Source organism: Pseudorca crassidens, chromosome 12 (genome assembly GCF_039906515.1).
Source record: "Pseudorca crassidens isolate mPseCra1 chromosome 12, mPseCra1.hap1, whole genome shotgun sequence".
Lineage (NCBI taxonomy): Eukaryota > Metazoa > Chordata > Mammalia > Artiodactyla > Delphinidae > Pseudorca > Pseudorca crassidens.
The window spans coordinates 27,152,571-27,170,652 of record NC_090307.1 but is presented as its reverse complement, the minus strand read 5'-3'; the positions used below and the strand labels follow the sequence as shown (position 1 = coordinate 27,170,652).

The 18,082-nt window shown below is 47.3% G+C and overlaps 1 protein-coding gene across 2 annotated transcripts in view; it reads right to left on the bottom strand.

The window, feature by feature from the left end:
• Positions 1 to 18,082, bottom strand: part of LOXHD1 (lipoxygenase homology PLAT domains 1) — a 202,709-nt gene that overhangs the window by 162,638 nt on the left and 21,989 nt on the right. For both annotated transcript variants that reach the window (XM_067699194.1, XM_067699191.1), the window contains one exon: positions 2,223 to 2,321. In XM_067699194.1, coding sequence (XP_067555295.1) covers positions 2,223 to 2,321 — 99 coding nt within the window. The remainder of the gene's footprint in view (positions 1 to 2,222; positions 2,322 to 18,082) is intronic.

Genomic DNA, 18,082 nt, shown 5'->3' with positions numbered 1-18,082 from the left:
TATCATTTGGGGGGCTCATCTTTGTTTCTTGCATCTCACACTTTTCTTCTGGGTACAATTTCCTTTTTCTTAAAGTATATCCTTCAGTGGTTATTTAAGCGTGGGTCTATGAGTGAGTGGTCAGTCCTATTTCTCTTTGTTTGCTTGGAAATCCATTAATTTTGCCTTCACTCTGGAATGATAACCTAGTTGAGTACAGAATTCTAGGTTGATATATGTCCTTGCTCAGAAGATTGAAGTTTGGGTGTTTTTTGTTTTGTTTTTGCTTTTTTTATTTTGGCCATGCCACACAACTTATGGGATCTTAGTTCCACGACCACTGGACCACCAGGGAATTCCCAGAAGATTGAAGATATTATTCCATAAACTTATATCCTCTATAGCTTGCTGATAGGAATTTGCTATCAATCTAATTGCGTTTATAGAAAATAATCCACCAAATCTGGTTACTTTTAAGATCTTTCTCTTGGCCTTTGGCTTCACTACAATGAATCTAAATGTGGATATGTTTTTATTTATCATGTTCAGTGTCTTTTGTTACTTTAATCTGAAGAGTCATATCTTTGCTTAATTCTGAAAAAATGTGATCAGCCATTATCTATTCAAATATTTCCTCTCACCTATTCTATATATTCTGTTTCTGAAACTCCTGTTCAACATGTCAGAACTTATTCTCTCCTCCACATCTCATGACCTCTCACTGATATTTTCCAACCCTTTATGTCTCGGCCACATCTGCATGTTTTGTTTATATTTCTCTTACAGTTCAATAATTCTCTATTCAACAGTTTCTAATTGTGTTGTTTAACCCAACCATTAAGTGTTTATATTTAGTAACTATATTTTCATTTACTGTATTTCTGTTTGCTATATTTTTCATAGTGCCTTGTTGTTTTCCTTAACTGTTTGTTTCATGTCTATAGACAGTTTAAACATACTTAAGTTATAGCCTTTCTCAGATAACTCTATTACCTGAAATTCTGGAGAATTTAATCTTATTGTGTGTTGTGTCTATTGATGGTTAGTCATGGTGGATTGTGTCCTTGAGTGTTTTGTAGTTTTGGAATGTGAACTCATCTCCAGTACTTTATCTGTGGGAATCTCATGAAGTCTTGCAAGTGCTTCTGCCAACCACCAAAGGGTATTACTGGCATGGAATGAATTTTCTGTACCTGAGGGGGAGGGTTCCCAAATCACACTTGTAGTGTAAAATCAGACCTCAAGCCCACATGTGTGTAAGCCTAAGATATCAATTTCCCATTAACTGTCTTTTTAATCTAGAGTTCTTACAGAGATAAGTTTACTATACTGATGAGCAATTTTTTTCCTAGTCTATTTTTTCACTGAAGATGTTCCTGTGAACTTCAGGGATCCTGACTTTATGTGTGGTTCTAATTTTTTGCATATTTTGCCTCATACAGAGCCAAAATATCATTTTCTGACCCCAAATGTGTATGGAAATCCATCCTGTAGATTGTTGAACATAAAGGCTCCCTGATTCCAAGATCCACAGCATCAATTCATAGCTGATACTTTAGTTTAAGTTCTCTCTTCATTTCTGACACCTGGAGATTTCTCTTTTTTCTTAAAATCCCAGCAATGCATTTTTATTATTTAATATACTGTGTCCAAAATTCATGTCTTTGTAGCTTTCTGACTCCTGTAGTATTCCCTTAAATTGGCAGAAGCAGGACAACACCACCTGTCTCAGTTCTGCTGGCCTGAACTTCCTTCCAACACAGGCAGCTGTGTCTGTGCCCTCAGTTCCTGCTCCACCTATGAGGCCAAGTGTAAGTCTATCCCCTGGCCCCATTCTTGTCTGCTCCAAATCATGCAATGAATCAGGCCATGCCCAGTCACATCCCAAAATATAATTCAAGATGGGCATTGAGCCTAGGGAGATAGATAGAGAGTAAGTGAGGATGAGTCCCCTGGAGATGTGGAGCCTGGGTCTGTTCTAGGATGCAGGATGATTTTAAATCAACCAAAAATCCAAGCACAACTTACTCTGAAAACACACCACACACACAAACTTGACAAGATGGACACCATGCTGCCCAAGGAAGGCCATGACAAACCACGTCACAAGAAGAAGAGAGAGGCTCAACAGGAGAGCCTAGAGGAGACTGGAGTTGCCTTCCTCTTCCAGGAGGGTGGAAAACAGCCCACTTAAGAAGTAGTTCTGGGCATGGCTTTTGAAGAAAGGATTTCAAACCCATTACCTGTGTCTCCATACTCTCCAAAGATATTGATGAAGATGTCAGCATCAGTCCCTGCACCAATGACATCACCAGTGTACACCTTGAGTTCATACTTGTTACCTGGAGATGAAGACAGAGAAAGTCTCAGCTCATTCAGGTCCTGAGTAGAGAAGAACAGAGGCCAAAGTAGCTACCAACCATCCACCCTTCCCTCCAGCAATGCATGAATTGTCACCATTACTTTCAATAACCAAGCAAGACACAAGTCGCCTGACGTTGGTTCTAAATGGTCATGGCTGAACTGCGTGCAGAGCAGAAATCAGAGGTAGAGGGGACTTCTGTTTTTATCTACTAACTTGTTGCCTTGGGTTGCATGAATCAACGCAAATACAACCAACCCACCACCAGCGTTTCTCCTCTGGATACTGAAATGACTCCCACTGGGTCCCCAGCCTCTACTCTGTCTTCTCCAATCTGTTCTCTATGCTGCATCACAGTATAAAAATTCATGGGGGAAAATTGATTATGCAAATAAAAATCAAATTTATATGTAAGTTGTCAAGGCCATAACCAATGCAAAGACCAGAGGAACCAATAATAGCTAGCAAATGCATGTTCAGGCATTACCTCATTTAAAGACCTGTATCGGCTTCCTGTATCTTTGCTCCATTTATTGAACAGAAATCCATTCTCTGTAACCCCAAAATGCTTAAGCCTTGGCCATGGCCTCAAGTCAGGGGGTGGTGGAGCTCAAGGTAAACTTGACAACATGTTGAGCCCTGCCCGGGTCTCCCCAACCGGAGCCTGCCTTAGGGTGGGGTAGCAAAAGCCAAGGATTGCTATGTGGTGTGAAATGGAGATTCCCCTAGATTTTCTTTGGGTGCCAACAATTCTAAGGGCTGAGGCAACTTTCCCTTCCCTTTCCCCTTCCTACAATAGCTTTCTATTTTTCATGTACCAGAATCTTTTTTTTTTAGATGTCTTATGTCTAATATATGAAGCTGATAAAAATTAGAGCTGTTTTAACTGAGGCCCAAATCAGAGCCCCTCTGCCCACCTCCTCCCTAGAGACTTCCTTCATGTCCCAGCCCCCATGTGTCTTGCTCCTCTGTGTTGCTTGGCTCTGCCATGTTCTCTGTGTCAATGATTTCCAAGTTTCACCATCTCCTCCTTGTGCTGTTTGCTGTTTCCTGCAGGTGAGAATTCTATGTTCCTCAAGAACTTAAAAGAGGTCTGGGAGCAGGACTTCCTTCTCTCATATGGCTTCTCTCACAGCCCCTAGTGCAGTTTTGGGCACATATTAGAGTCTCACTGAGTATGTTGAAAAGCTAATTGAATTGAATTTCCTAAATCTCAAAGTCTCATGAAGTTGCTCAGGGCAAAGGACTGAGGTGGGGAGGTGAGAAGAAATCTAATTTCATCCCTTCCCATCTCGAATCCTGTCCAGCAGTACAGGGCTGCCCTCTAGAGATGACACAGTGCAGAATCCTGCAGGGAACCCACGGAGGACACTCCACCCGCACAGCCCTGACGGCTGGCCTTTGACCTGCTGAGGACATTGAGCCAAGAAGGAGCAAAGTCTTCTCTTTCTCTCCTCAATCTTTACTTGGTGAAACCCATCCAGGGAGAGGGAAAACCCTCCAATCTTTGTCCCCAAATGAAGGCTTCAGTAAGACAGTTGTTCTCAGATTCCCACCCCTTGTTGCTTCACCACTAAGACTCTTCTGAGACGAGACACGGAGCCAGGGCCTTCAGAAGAGTCCAGACAGGCAAACCCCGGCTCAGTGACTTGAAACTTGGGCCACATTCAGGCTCCCAGGGGAGCTTGTTAACAAGGCAGATTTCCAGGTTGCCTTCCAGGGACCCTTCATCGGGGGTTCATCCAGCGAATCCTGTTCTTGATCATCCTCCAAGGTGTACAGGCCTCCTGCAGGAGTTCTTTCCTCCTCTGGCTGGCAGGGCCTCTGAGAGCCACTCACTTTGGTTCAAGTCCTTTCTCAGGTGCAGTCCAGGGCTCACTTCACACAGAGGCAAAACCCCTCTGCAGGGCCGGTGGTGCCAGGGTGGCGTGGGGACTGGGAGAGGCTCTGAAGGCCACTGCTGAGCATCAGTCAGAGGGGCAACAGGACCCCAAAGGGAACTGGGCACAGTGAAGCAGGAGAAAGGATGAGGGGGCTAGGGAATATTTGTGGAAGGAGTAGCAGACACTCTGAATCATTCCAGAAGGCGGAATTTGAATTAGTGGGTTGAATTATAAAGAGGAATGTTTTAGCTCACCAAAAGAAACATTTTCTATGTAGGGCTATCCAACAAAGGACTGGGATGCCCTCGGGGGAAGTGAGTTTCCCAATCCCAGAGACACCTAAGCAGTCACTCTATGCCAAGCACATTGGTGGGGAGCCACCTGTCAGGGATGCTGTGGAGAAAATGGAAGAGGTGAGGGATGTGAGAACACTAAGGGTCCTCTTCAATCTGCAATTCCACAACATTTGACCAGGAAAGGCAGCCTTGCAGACTATGGAGGGAAGCCAGGAGAACAAAGAAGCATCTCAGAGGATGGGAGAGGTACCCAAGTCCCATGCAGATGAGGCCCGGAAAGCAGGAGTCCATGAAGGGCTTTGGGAACACACATCCTCATCCTGGGAAAGACCAGAGAAGCAGAGTATCAGGGCCTAAGTGAGGCAGCAGGATGATAAGCCAATGGTCAGGGGCCAATAGGCCAGAGAAAGCTTCTAGGCCTTGCCAGGCGAGGCTATCAGGGGCCCGTGCCCAGGGATCAGGAAGCCAGATGAACAGAATGCAGGAGGAAGTCGATTCTGGAACAAGGCTAGACTGTCTTCTAAACTCTGTGGAACTTTCTACAGCAAGATGAGGTGCTGGGTCCCCATGTAGCTGGCTGGATGGATAGAAGATGACCCTTGATCACACTGAGGAGTGGCCAAGAACTGCCTTTTAAATCTGCTCTTTAAAAGGCCCCATAGGGCTTCCCTGGTGGTGCAGTGGTTGAGAGTCTGCCTGCCAAGGCAGGGGACACGGGTTCGAGCCCTGATCGAGGAAGATCTCACATGCCCCGGAGCAACTAGGCCCGTCAGCCACAACTACTGAGCCTGCGCGTCTGGAGCTTGTGCTCTGCAACAAGAGAGGCCGCGACAGTGAGAGGCCCACGCACCGCGATGAAGAGTGGCCCCCGCTCGCCGCAACTAGAGAAAGCCCTCGCACAGAAACGAAGACCCAACACAGCCAAAATTAATTAATTAATTTAAAAAAAAAAAAGGCCCCATAGACAGACAAAGAAGCTTCTTTTATTACTGTTCTCTCTCCCTTTTCCCATATTTCCTCTTCAGGCAGAACCCCATAATATCTGATTTGCCATTTTCCAAGCAAGCCCTAGGGCCCAGCGCCCATTCGAAGTTGTGATGAAGTGCATATATTGATGAAAGAATAAAAGCAGGGCTCTGTTCCCTCACCATTGGCAAATGGCCAGCACAGTACAGCAAGGCTTCCTCTTAAGTGTTCACATGAGAGCCCCCCAATTTCCCGTGATCAGAGTTTCAACAAACGCAAACTTGCCTTTCTGGCACAGTGGGTGGTTCGGCCAGGGGGAAAGGGGAAGGGCCGGGAAAAATCCCTGCCCCAGAGGCCAAGGGAGCAAGGCAGTCTGGAGAAAGATGATGAGAAGAAAGGTGGAAAGAAGAGGCCAGGAATGACTCACCTTCCCTGGCAAATAATACTAAACCTTCACACAGGGGCTGCAGTTCACAAGGCACTTGCGTGTCCTTGATGGAGTCTGATCCATGCAAGGGCCACATGAGGAGGGCAGGTACTGTGAACATTCTTACTGACAGACGAGGTACCGGGGCTCAGAGAGCAAGGTGGCTTAGCTGAGGACACACAGCTGCTAAATGTTGCCAGCAGGGCTCAAAGCCATGTCTCTTGTCTCCAAATCCAGGGCTGTTTCCAGAACACCTCATGGGCTCTCATGCTCTTGGCCAGAGGTCAGCAACATTTTTCTGTAAGTGCCAAATAATAAATATTCTAGGGCTTGCAGGCTTCCTGTGTCATGGAATATTCTTCTTGTTTTGATTTCTTTTCAACCCTTTAAATACGTAAAAGCCTTTCTAGTCTCATGGTCCACACAAAGACAGGTAGAAGACCGGGTTTGGCCACCCCCTGCCCTGTGTTCTCTTGTGCTCTCAGGCACCATCCTGTGTGTTTCTGGCACAGGACTGCAGGCAACTCTGCTCTCTGTGGCCTGGATGGGAACGGAGCTGCCTGGCGCAGGGGAGTCAGCTGCTGGTTGCAGGATAATCACAGCACAACCTAACCACTAGCTAAGCAGCTCAGGGCTCTGAAGGTGGGGGAACTATTGCCCTTTCTCTGTTGGGGTGGAAGGGGTGAGAAGGAGCAGGTCCTGTGCTCCGTTTTTCCTGCCCTTACAACGTTGTGTGACTAGGCTGAGCCTGCTGTTCCCTTGAGTCCAGCGGAGAAGGGGGTCTGGTCTGGGGTTTTCTGAAGGTGGGGACGATGGCAGGTCCAGTTCTACAATCTTTGGCGTTATGCCTTTCAGCTCATTGCCTGGTTGTGAACGAGCAAGGAGCAGAGATGGGGAGAGAGGGGAAGGTCAGGCTGGAGGAGGGACTAACAAGGAGTTCACCCCCTTCCTGAGTGAGCATGGGAGAAACAGGGACTAGAGATGGCCCACCCCAGCCCTAAAGTTGGCCTGTGGTTTACCCATTTGGCATATTATCTGTTATAAAATTCTCCCTAGAACTGATTTCTCTCTGGCCTTTCAGCAGGGTTACCATTAGCCCAAATGGTGCCTTTGTGCAAATTAGATAAAGGGATCCCTTCCTCAAGACACATTACTGCCATCTGTTGGATAACTGTCATAATAAATGCATAAATCTACAAGCTCTATGATGTGAAAGCTGTCTCCTTACATAGTTGCACTTGTGCAGTGCATAGCCTGTACATCTGAACCCAGCAACCCTACCTTTCAGGTAGTAGCCTCCTTCCACTAAAGGTCAGCGGGAGCTCGGAGTGGACAAACTAATTGAAACGTTTGATCTGAACAATATACAACAGATACAGATCACGGTGCCGATCATCTGGTACCTTCCAAAGCCAAACAGCGTTGAGCTGGGGTGCTGTACGGATAGTATCATTTACAGCTTAAAGACAGATTGCTACCTCAAGGCCACATCATTGGATTGTCTGTGTCCTTCTTGCCCTGCCCAGGGGATACCCAAGTCCAGCCTTGCCCTTGCCCTTTTTTGCTTCTGCACGCCCCATTGCAGAGGCACAAGGCTACTCCCTCCAAACAGGAAATCTGTCCCCTGCGGACCAGCCGGAAGTTGCATGTGCGGGCTTCCAGAAAAGGCAGGCACTGGCAGACCCCAGATGCCTCCTGTGCCGCCGGGTGTGCCAGCGGCTCCCACAGCCTCCCCAGCGCGCTGTCTGGAACAGTCAGCACACAGCAGTGACGGGACACATCTCCAAAGAGCAACCCTGGGTGGCAGGGGGAGGCAGAGCCCTGAGGGGGCCGGAAGCCCCAAGTCCTGGTGCCGCGTGCACAACTGAGCCAGCTGAGCTGCTCATCGTGTGCCCAACAGCAGAAGCCTAGCAAAGACCCCATAACTAAGCCTCTGTCCCACTTGCCAAGGAAGAGACCATCCCAACCCCAACGTGGTTTGAGCCTCCGAGAAGCTCACGTGGTCCAGGCTTTTTCAGGAAGCAGAGAATCATGAATGAGCTAATGATGAGCTGACTGAGTTTCTTTCCCTGCCTTTCGCCCATCCCCAGATCCTGTTTAATTAGAAAGTGGCTTTATTTATTTTGGCAGGTGAGACTGGGGAGGAGGGTTGGAAGGAGGATGACGGGTCTTGATTTTACCCCACCCCCAACCGCATCTGCCAGGTTCACACCCTGACACCCGGCACTTCCGCTCACCCAGAGCAAGGATGCCAACACACAGAAGTGAGATCTCACAGGCGCTGCGTGGGAGGAGATGAAAATGGCAGGGAGAGAGATTCAGGGGGGGCTGCCCTGGGGGTGGAAGCCGAGGGGGAATGTTCTCCCCCCAGCCAGGGAATGCCCCTAACTACTCAAGCCTGCATGGGTATGGGGAGAATGTGGTCTGCAGAACCCAAGGATGGACGGCAAGGCTCCATGCTGAGAGCTAGGTCATGGCCACTGATCAGTGAATGCCTTCCCAGGCCCATGGGCTCGAATTCTCCCTCCCCCAGTGCTGTCCCCATACAGTTTCCTCCTTCTTCTCTCCGGTCCAGAAACCCAAATCTCTCACCCAGATTCACCCTGTTCTTTAAACAGGACTGGAACACCTCTGCTTTCTCTATAAGGCCCTCGACTTCGCTGCCCTTGCAGACACACCCACTAATCAATAGATAGCTAGTGGGAAGCAGCCGCATAGCACAGGGAGATCAGCTCGGTGCTTTGTGACCACCTAGGGGGGTGGGATAGGGAGGGTGGGAGGGAGGGAGACGCGAGAGGGAAGAGATATGGGAACATATGTATATGTATAACTGATTCACTTTGTTATAAAGCAGAAACTAACACACCATTGTAAAGCAATTAGACTCCAATAAAGAATTTTTTAAAAAATAGATAATGAGAGCCTCCAGGGCTTACTGAGAACTAGTGTGGGCCAGCACACCTATTATCTCCTGTAATCCTCACAATGGCTATTGTCACCATCTACTGATGAGGCAATCTATGGAAGCAGGAGGTTGACACGAGTTTTCACAGTTGGAAAAGATTGAAACCCACACCTGGACTCAAGGGATCCAGACAAGAAGGCTCTCTCCTTAGCTGTCATTACACCCACCCTACCGGCTGTAGCTTAAACCCCAGATTCTCTCTGAAGGGCCCTACCTCCCAAGCCCTAAGTGCTCCATTCCAGAACTTCTGGGGTCTGCATCACTTATTTGGCACCTAACACTTGCTAGAACACAGGCCAAGGGTTGAACGCAGCTGAGCCTGGTTACACAACATTAAAACATCACTCAGTCATGAGTAGTCGCTCTTGGGTGGTAATCAAGAAAAAGTACTCTGCTCTTTTCATCTCCCCCACCCCCAAATAAATATACAGCTCATATATTTCCTAGGAAACTGTGATGTCAGCCTAACGCTATCAGGTGTTTGACAGTATTGAGTAGATAAGCTTTTACTCCACCTCGTGCTCACCTCCCTCACTGCCAAGCCCCACGGAGCTATTTCCACACGCACCCCCATTGCTCGCCTGCCCCACTCCTGCTGCGCTGCTGAAGGTCCTTCCCTTCCACGTGCACACTCAGCAACTGTGGCTGCATTTCCTCTTTCCAACCCAGATTCCACTCCATTGCTGGAGTTTATCCTCCCACAGTGCTGGGAAGCCAGCACTTCTCAGTTGCTGCCAGAGGTGAGTAACACTTGTCAAAAGACTTATCATTCTGTGAACCCCTTGAGCCAACAATTCAATCCCTGTGCATAACAATTAGTTTATGCTAGGAAATAATTGTGTTCATTGATTACCTAAAAAGATGGCTATCACAGCACGGTTAGTAATAACAAGAAATTGAGAACAACTTAAAAATATCCAATGTTATAAAGCAGAAACTAACACACCATTGTAAAGCAATTATACCCCAATAAAGATGTTAAAAAAAAAAAAAAGAATGTATGTTAATAAATGTCAACCTGTATGCAAAAAAAAAAAAAAAAAAATCCAAAATGAGGGATTGTTGGGGGTGAATTACAGTATTCACTCATTCATGAAATACCATGCAGCCGTTTAAAATAATAGTTTAGAAAATTAGTCAATGCTATTAAGTGAAAAAAATTGGATATAAATCTGACTATAATACAATACCATTTTTCATCAATATATAGTGTTTAATACATTCATGCACAAAAAAAGAATAGAAAAGAAATTCACCAGAAAGTTAACAGAGGTGTCTCTAAGGCTGTCCTACACAGTGATTAAGTTCAAGTCTCTGGGTTCACTTTTGGCTCCTTCATTTATAAACAAATTACTTAACCTTTTTGTGCCTTTGTTTCCTTCATCTGCAAAATGGGGATGTGATAATACCTCCCTATGTCAGAAACATACAAACAGCTTATACAGCTTAATTAAAAAAAAAAGAAAACAAAACAAAGAAACCAATCAAAACATGGGCAGAAGACCTGAATAGACATTTTTCCAAAGAAGACATATAGGCACATAAGGCCAACAGGCACAGGAAAAGTTGCTCAGCATTGCTAATTATTAGAGAAATGCAAATCAAAACTACAGTGAGGTAACACCTCATTCCAGTCAAAATGGCCATCATCAAAAAGTCTACAAATAACAAATGCTGGAGAGGGTGTGGAGAAAAGGGAACGCTCCTGCACTGTTGGTGGGAATGTAAATTGATACAGCCACTATGGAGAACAGTATGGAGTTTCCTTAAAAAACTGAAAATACAGTTACCATATGACCCAGCAATCCCACTCCTGGGCATATACCTAGAAAAGACAAAAACTCTAATTTGAAAAGATACATACACCCCAATGTTCACAGCAGCACTATTTACAATAGCCAAGACATGGAAGCAACCTAAGTGTCCATCAACAGATGAATGGATAATGAAGATGTGGTACATATATACAGTGGGCTATTACTCAGCCAGAAAAAAAGAATGAAATAATGCTATTTGCAACAACATGGATGGACCCAGAGATTATCACATTAAGTGAAGTAAGACAGACAGAGAAAGACAAATATCATATGATATCACTTATATGTGGAATCTAAATAAATGGTACAAATGAACTTATTTATGAAACAGAAATAGACTTACAGACATAGAAAGCAAACTAATGGTTACCAAAGGGGAAAGAAGGGGAGGGATAAATTAGGGATTAACAGATACAAACTACTATATATAAACTAGATAAACAACAACGACCTACAGTCTAGCACAGGGAACTATATTCAATATCTTGTAATAACCTATAATGGAAAAGAATATGAAAAACACTTGATGCTCAGGGGAGGGGTCAAGTAGGAAACCATTGGTGGCTGGAATGGACACCCACAGGCCAAGGCAATATCTGTACCATAAACTCACATTTTCATGATTACATAATACAGCTCTGTGAAAGTGCAATTTCCAAAAATAGAAACAAAGGTTATTATAAACACCTATTTGAAAACCAAAATAACCAAGTATGGGGCAAATATACAATTCCATGCATTCCCCCAAAGGTTCTGGCTGGTTGGTTGAAAGAGAATGTTGCTGGCAGTGGTCCCAGGGAACCTGAGGCCACAGTGAAGCTGCGAATTTGAGGGTCTGTCCCCAGCTTTGTGAATGAGACACTGTGCCACCAAGACCCATCAGTTCCTAAAGTGCCCTCATTCTGTTTGAAAGCCTGGCGAACTCCTCACCCATGAAGTCACAGATTGAGCATCACCTCCTCTATGAAGCCCTCCTGATTCCTCCTTCATCTGTGCTTCCATTGGCCTGGGTCATCCCCCACCTACAACACTCTATCCCTTTGTACTGTGATTACTTACTGGCCTGACTCTCTCCCCTCTAGACTCTAAGCTCCTACAGAGAAAAGGCCTTACATATTTACCCTGAGCCCAGGATCTGGTGCAGAGAAGATTCCCAATAAATGTGCACTGCCCACTGAATCACCGAATGACATTGGAGGAGCGTGAGCTGGCCTCTTGAGCCCAAGGCTCTAGCTCTGCCTATAGTTACACTGTGTGACCAAGAGCAGCTTGCTCAACTTCCCTGGGCTTCTGATCTCTTCTCTGTAACACGGAGGAGGGTAGATAAGGTCGTTCTGGGTACTGAAATTATCTGGTACTCTTCACTGGGGCCTCATTCAAAGCAGTTCTCTTCTTCCCACTCTTTCCGGAGATGACTTTCTGCAATGCTAGGTGGTAGCAGATGGGGTGGGTGGGAAGCTGCTGTGAAGTTCAGAGGAGGAGAGCGCTGCGGGGCTGGCCCTGCTCTCCCCACCCCGAAGCCCTCGGGGCTGGGAGTCCGTGGGCCCAGGACCACCTCTGTAGGGTTCCGAGGAATCATGATTCCCATGAAGCAGCCACAGCGAATAGAGCTAGGGGACCCTGAGTAACATTTGAGCTGGGTTCGGGGGAAACGTCACGGAGAGGGAAGGGGCTTGGGAAGAGCGGTGCCCCTCGCAAGCTTTGGCTGCCGTCAAGGTCATGAGCCTATCCCCAGTTGTCTAGATGAGCCTGCCGGATTCTAGAGGGGATCCTGACGCTTAGTGCCTCCAAAGTCCTTTCTGAGTCTGAGAGGCCAGAATCTTGAGTCTGTGCATCTCAGTGTCAGCGCAAGCCTAGATGTGGAAGAAGCAGCAGGGGGAGAAACACTGGCTTTGTAACAACAGCGACAACCAGACTTGCCTCATGTACTGAGCATTTATTCTATGTTCTGCACTGCACTAAGTCCTTTAACGTTCACTCCCCTAATTAACCAGCTCAAGCACTTTCTGAAGTGGGAATTAATGTTATCCCCACTTCACAGACAAGGAAATAGAGGTAGAGAGATTAAGGCATCTGTTCATGCTTAACTGGTAGAAAGGCAGAGCCAGGTTTTGACCACAGAGATTGGGGGTTCAGAGACAGAGCTCTTGGTGGGGAGATGGGCATGTGCAAAAGAATAGAAAGTAGGGGGTGGGGATGAAATGGGGAAGAAGCATCCACTGTAGAAGGGGAGGGGCCAAAAGTCAATCTCCTCCTGCCTCCGTAGAGGAAGGCTAGCCCCAGACAATCCTCTGTTGGCTTGTGAAAATAAACACTCTACTAGTACTGAAAAGACCCAAGAGGCCATCTGGTGCCCCTACTCCACAGAGGAAGAAACTGAGGACAGGAGAGGAACTGAGCTCTGCCCCATGTCCCACCCCTGCTGGGGGCAAAGCCAGAACTAGAACTCAGGGTGCACAGCCCATGTGCTTTCTGACCCAGAGAGCTATATTTTTAAATTAATGATCTAACTACTCTATGATATCATCCAATAGAATCTGGGAGTAGGTCAGGGCTGCCGGTTTATTTGGCAGGGCTCTCACGATGGGTGTCTTTTGCATCAGTCACCCAGGCTGCTTGCATTTGCTCCTGTACCATGCGGTTCTCTGGCTGGTCCGTAATCCACTGCAGGTCAGCACAACCTGCACATGCCCCTAAGACGTTAATCACGATCCCTTTCTTGTGCTGTCCTTTTTTCAAATGCACCCTGGGCACTGTGCCCAACACAGTCTTGCCAAGACCTGGTGCACACCCGGAGCTGTGTGATAATCATTGTGTAGCACAGCCTGGGCTGGAAATTATAACCCAGTTACCTGATGAAATAAACAGGAGTGGAAACAGTGATTGTGCCAGAGGAACGCAATGTCACTTTTACCTGGTCCCCAGCTCTGGGCAACTTTGGGCCCCCAGCACTGGCTGTCTCATTTGGTAGAGCAAAAAAAAAAAAAGCCAATCCATTTGCTCCAGACCGGGAAGCAATGAGGACGTCATCTGCCTCCCCGCCGCCTGCACACTGCACGCAGCCCACCTGCCCAAGCTGCTGCTCCTCCTTGTGGGCTCCCTTTCCTCCAACTACCAGCCCCTCAGTATCTGTGGAGCACAACACAAAACTGGCTGCAGGCGTATTTATTATTAATCCACCAAAGAAGACTAAACGCTCCTTAGAAGAAGGTTTGTCCCTAACGAACAGGTCCCAGCTGGGAGCAGGGGTGGTGGCCGGGCCCACCTCACTCCGGGCCCTTCTGAATGCAAGGGCCCTCTCGGCTGTCAGTGAGGCCTGGTCTGAAACCCTGATGAGCTGTTGTGCCTGGGCTCTGACAGCCCTGGGGTATGCACAGCCCCCAGGCCAGCTGGAACTCAGCTCCTGGCTTCAGAGGCCTGTCTCACTGCCAAGCTGGCAGGCTCTCCTGTTGCAATGTGGGCTCAGTACTGACTTAAGGCACGTGATCAACTCAGTGCTTTTCAAGGTGGGAGGGTTTGTGGGTTGGCACCAGGATGGGGACAATTACTTGGCCAGCAGGCAGGAAATGACGTCATATTGGCAGTGAGAAGGCCATGTCTGCCCTAAACAGGTCTTGCCCGTGCCTCCCTACCGGTGAGAGCCCCTGGCTTATGCTCCTTCGAGCCCCAACACTGGGTCACCCCAAATCTACTCTATCTTATCCTGCCTGTCTACCTCCACATCCCCACCCCTGATCTTTCAGTGCCACCCCATCCCACCTCCAGCTTCAGGGATGTGCCCTGAGCCTCCCTGGGGCCAGAAAGGCACGGGTAGCCCTGCGTTCTCAGCCTGTGTAAGTCTGCAGTGTGTTATCAACTGCATGTGGGTGCTGTGCCCCACGAATGTCACACTAAAGGTGACCCAGCATCAAGGGGATCACTGGGCAGAAGAAACATGGAGCCAGGTTAAAGGGCCGAGAGATGCTTAGCTAGCAGAGTACCAGAGGAAGCTAGTGCCTCAAGGGACCTTGGACAACATCCGGGTTTTCTGGTAAGATGAGAAGGCAGCCCAGAGGACAAGTAACTTGCCTAAGGGGCACAATTACAGAGGGGCAAGTCTAGAAGCCAGCTCTCTGTGCCCCAGGAGAGCTCTTTCCACCCATCTCTGCTGCTGGTCTTCATGAGTGGATGTGTCTGCACACAGCCCACACACACACGAGCCCGCATCCTATCGATCTTCACCCAAGCCCCACCGAAGTGACCAAGTGCGCAGGCACAAGTGAAAGTGTTACCCTCAGAGAAACCTGAGCTTAGCCGGAGACACCAGATAGACACTTATTAAGGAGTTAGAACCCAAAGAGGCAAACAGCGGTCTCTGAGATATGGTGTTTCTCAGCCATTTATCCATCTCAAAACTCCTGAGGGCTATAGCACACCCCCATCAGCCACAGTGGCTCGTTCTGGCTATAGCTGATTCAGCCAGAATGTATCTGAACCTCAGGGAGCAGGTGGAAAAGTTCCTCCTCTCTGCCCATGAGATTCCTTACACATCCCCTAACTGCCTTTGGGGTGGGGGCCCTATGCTGAGAATCACTGCCCTACAGTGGAAGGCACAGACTTCACTTTCTCCAGAGTTTGCAGGGAGAGAAAAATCCAAGGCAAGGGCACAGGTGATGCTTTCCAGAGAGGCTGGGGCTTTAGACCCAATAGGGTTTCGGTGGCATGGAGAAAACAGAAGGAGAGGGTGAAATAGAGCAGGTGAGGGGGAAGAGGCACGGGCCCTGATGTTTCCTCTGACCCTGGTATATATTTTAGTGGGTGATCCACAATTTTCTCTCAAACTGACTTGAGACAGATGTCTGGGAGAAAGGAGAAGCCCCCAAGGCAGCAGGCAGGCAGGCGGGCCCTGGGGCTCTGGCGAGAGCAGTCCTATTCAGTCCTTTTCGGGGTAGCTGAGGTGGGGCCTGAACCCCAGAAACTGCTCTCAGTAGTCTGGCTTCCACTCCACAATCTGGGAGTAGGTGGGGAGAGGGTGTCTCATCCTGTCCCTCAGGCTTCAATCCCATTTCCCATGGGTCCCTTGAAACCTCTTCATGGTTTATTAGTGCCGGAGAGAACAGCTTTCAGAGTGCTGCCTGCCAGACACTAGAGCCAACACAGTCTGAGCAAACAGGTTGAGAAAGGGGAGTTGCTGGCCTGAGATCAAGAAACAGAGGAGGAGACTACTCAGGGTCATGGATGTTTTCACCCTGACCTTCGTTGTAGGTGCAAAGCGGAGATAATAATAGACCTTACTTCCTCAGGGTGTTATGAATTTTAAATAAGATACTATCTGTAAGGTATATGCACACGAAGACACAGTCTGAAGAAGGATTTTGTCCATAGCTAGTAGGTGGCGTCATTGGGATTTGAACCTAGGACTCTGTGACTTGAGACGGGAGCTCTGAACCATCATGTCCTCCACCCTCTTTGTGAATACCTTGTACTATGGCAATGTCTGTCCTCTCTTAGACTGTGAGCACCTTGAGGGAAAAGACCATATTTTCACCCTGACCCAGAATCTAAGAGCAGCTCATGGGGGGGCATCACCAATGGCAGTTGCTAATGATGAAGCTTCAGTTCAAGGGCTGGGAGACTGTCCTTAGATCCTGGCCAAGGGCTTTCATCAGTGTGTAAATGTCAATGCCCCTCTGGGTTCTGGGTGTCAAAAGGGTGAGCCATTCCAGACAGGATGAAATAAATCCTCTAGGAAGGGAATCAGGTGTCCATGTCAATGGAGGTGGGGGAATACAAAGAACCAGATGGCAGGAGGGAAAATTCGCCACACTTCTGGAACGATTCGATAGTCAAGACTGTGTTTCCAGGTGTAATCAACACAGATATGCTGAAAAAGCAGCTGGCAACCCTCCCCAGGCCCCAGGAAGTGCCAGGACCCCCGACACCCATTCTAAGAAGGAAATGAGCATAGAGGTGGCTGCAGCCTCCCTGTTCAGGCTGCATATATATCTGAGATGCTTAATTAGGAGGTGTGATGTCTGCCTGGATCATTTTTTTGTTGAGATGTGGTGGAGAGCCAGCCAAGATTGGGACACCCACACCTGCTGACTCACGTGGGGATGAGTCAGGAGAATCCATAGGTTTCTCCAGCAGCCTCTAAGTCCTGGGCAAGGACTGAGGACTTGGGGTGGAGAGAGCATTTTCATCTTTTCTTCCAGGTGATTATGGTGTAGTGTCACTGTTACAAATACTTAATGAGAATTTAGGGTGCATTGAAAGAAGCAGGATGTAAACCAAATGTCCATTAACCAATGAATGGATAAATAAAATGTAGTATAAATATAAAAAGGAGTATTATTAGGCCATAAAAAGAAATGAATTACTGATATATGCTATAACATGAATAAACCTTGAAAACAGGGCTTCCCTGGTGGCGCAGTGGTTGAGAGTCCGCCTGCCGATGCAGGGGACACGGGTTCGTGCCCCGGTCCGGGAAGATCCCACATGCCGCGGAGCGGCTGGGCCCGTGAGCCATCGCCGCTGAGCCTGCGCGTCTGGAGCCTGTGCTCCGCAACGGGAGAGGCCACAACAGTGAGAGGCCCGTGTACCGCAAAAAACAAAAACAAAAACAAAAAAATAAAACCTTGAAAACATACTGCATGAAAGAAACAAGTCACAGAAGGCCCCATATTATATGATTCTGTGTATATGAAATGTCTAGAATAGACAAAACTATAAAGATAGAAAGTAAATTAATGGTTGCCTAGACCTAGGGAGTATTGGGAGGGGTGTGTTGTGAGTGACTGCTAAAGGGTATAGGACTTCTTTTGGAATGATAAAAATGTTCTAAATTTGATTGTGGTGATGGTTGCACTTCACAAATATACAAAAAAACATTGAATGTACACTTTAAGGGTGAATTATATGGTATGTGAAGTATATCCCAATAAACAAAAAAAGTAGAAAAAAAGAAGCAGGACATCAAGGGACACTGAATAGCCAAAACAATCTTTAAAAAGAATAACAGGCACTTCCCTGGAGGTCCAGTGGTTAAGACTTCGCCTTCCAATGCAGGGGGTGCACGTTTGATCCCTGGTCAAGGAGCTAAGATCCCACATGCCTCAGGGCCAAAAAACCAAAACATAAAACAGAAGCAATATTGTAACAAATTCAATGGTCCACATCAAAAAAATCTAAAAAATAAAATAAAAAGAAGAACAAATTTGGAAGTCTCACACATCCTGATTTCAAAACTCCTACAAAATTACAGTAATAAAAATGGTGTGGTACTAGCATAAGGACAGACATGTAGACCAATGGAATATAACAGAGAGCCCAGAAATAAACCCTCATATATATGGCCAAATGATTTTCAACAAGGGTGCTAAGACCATTCAATGGGGAATGGTCT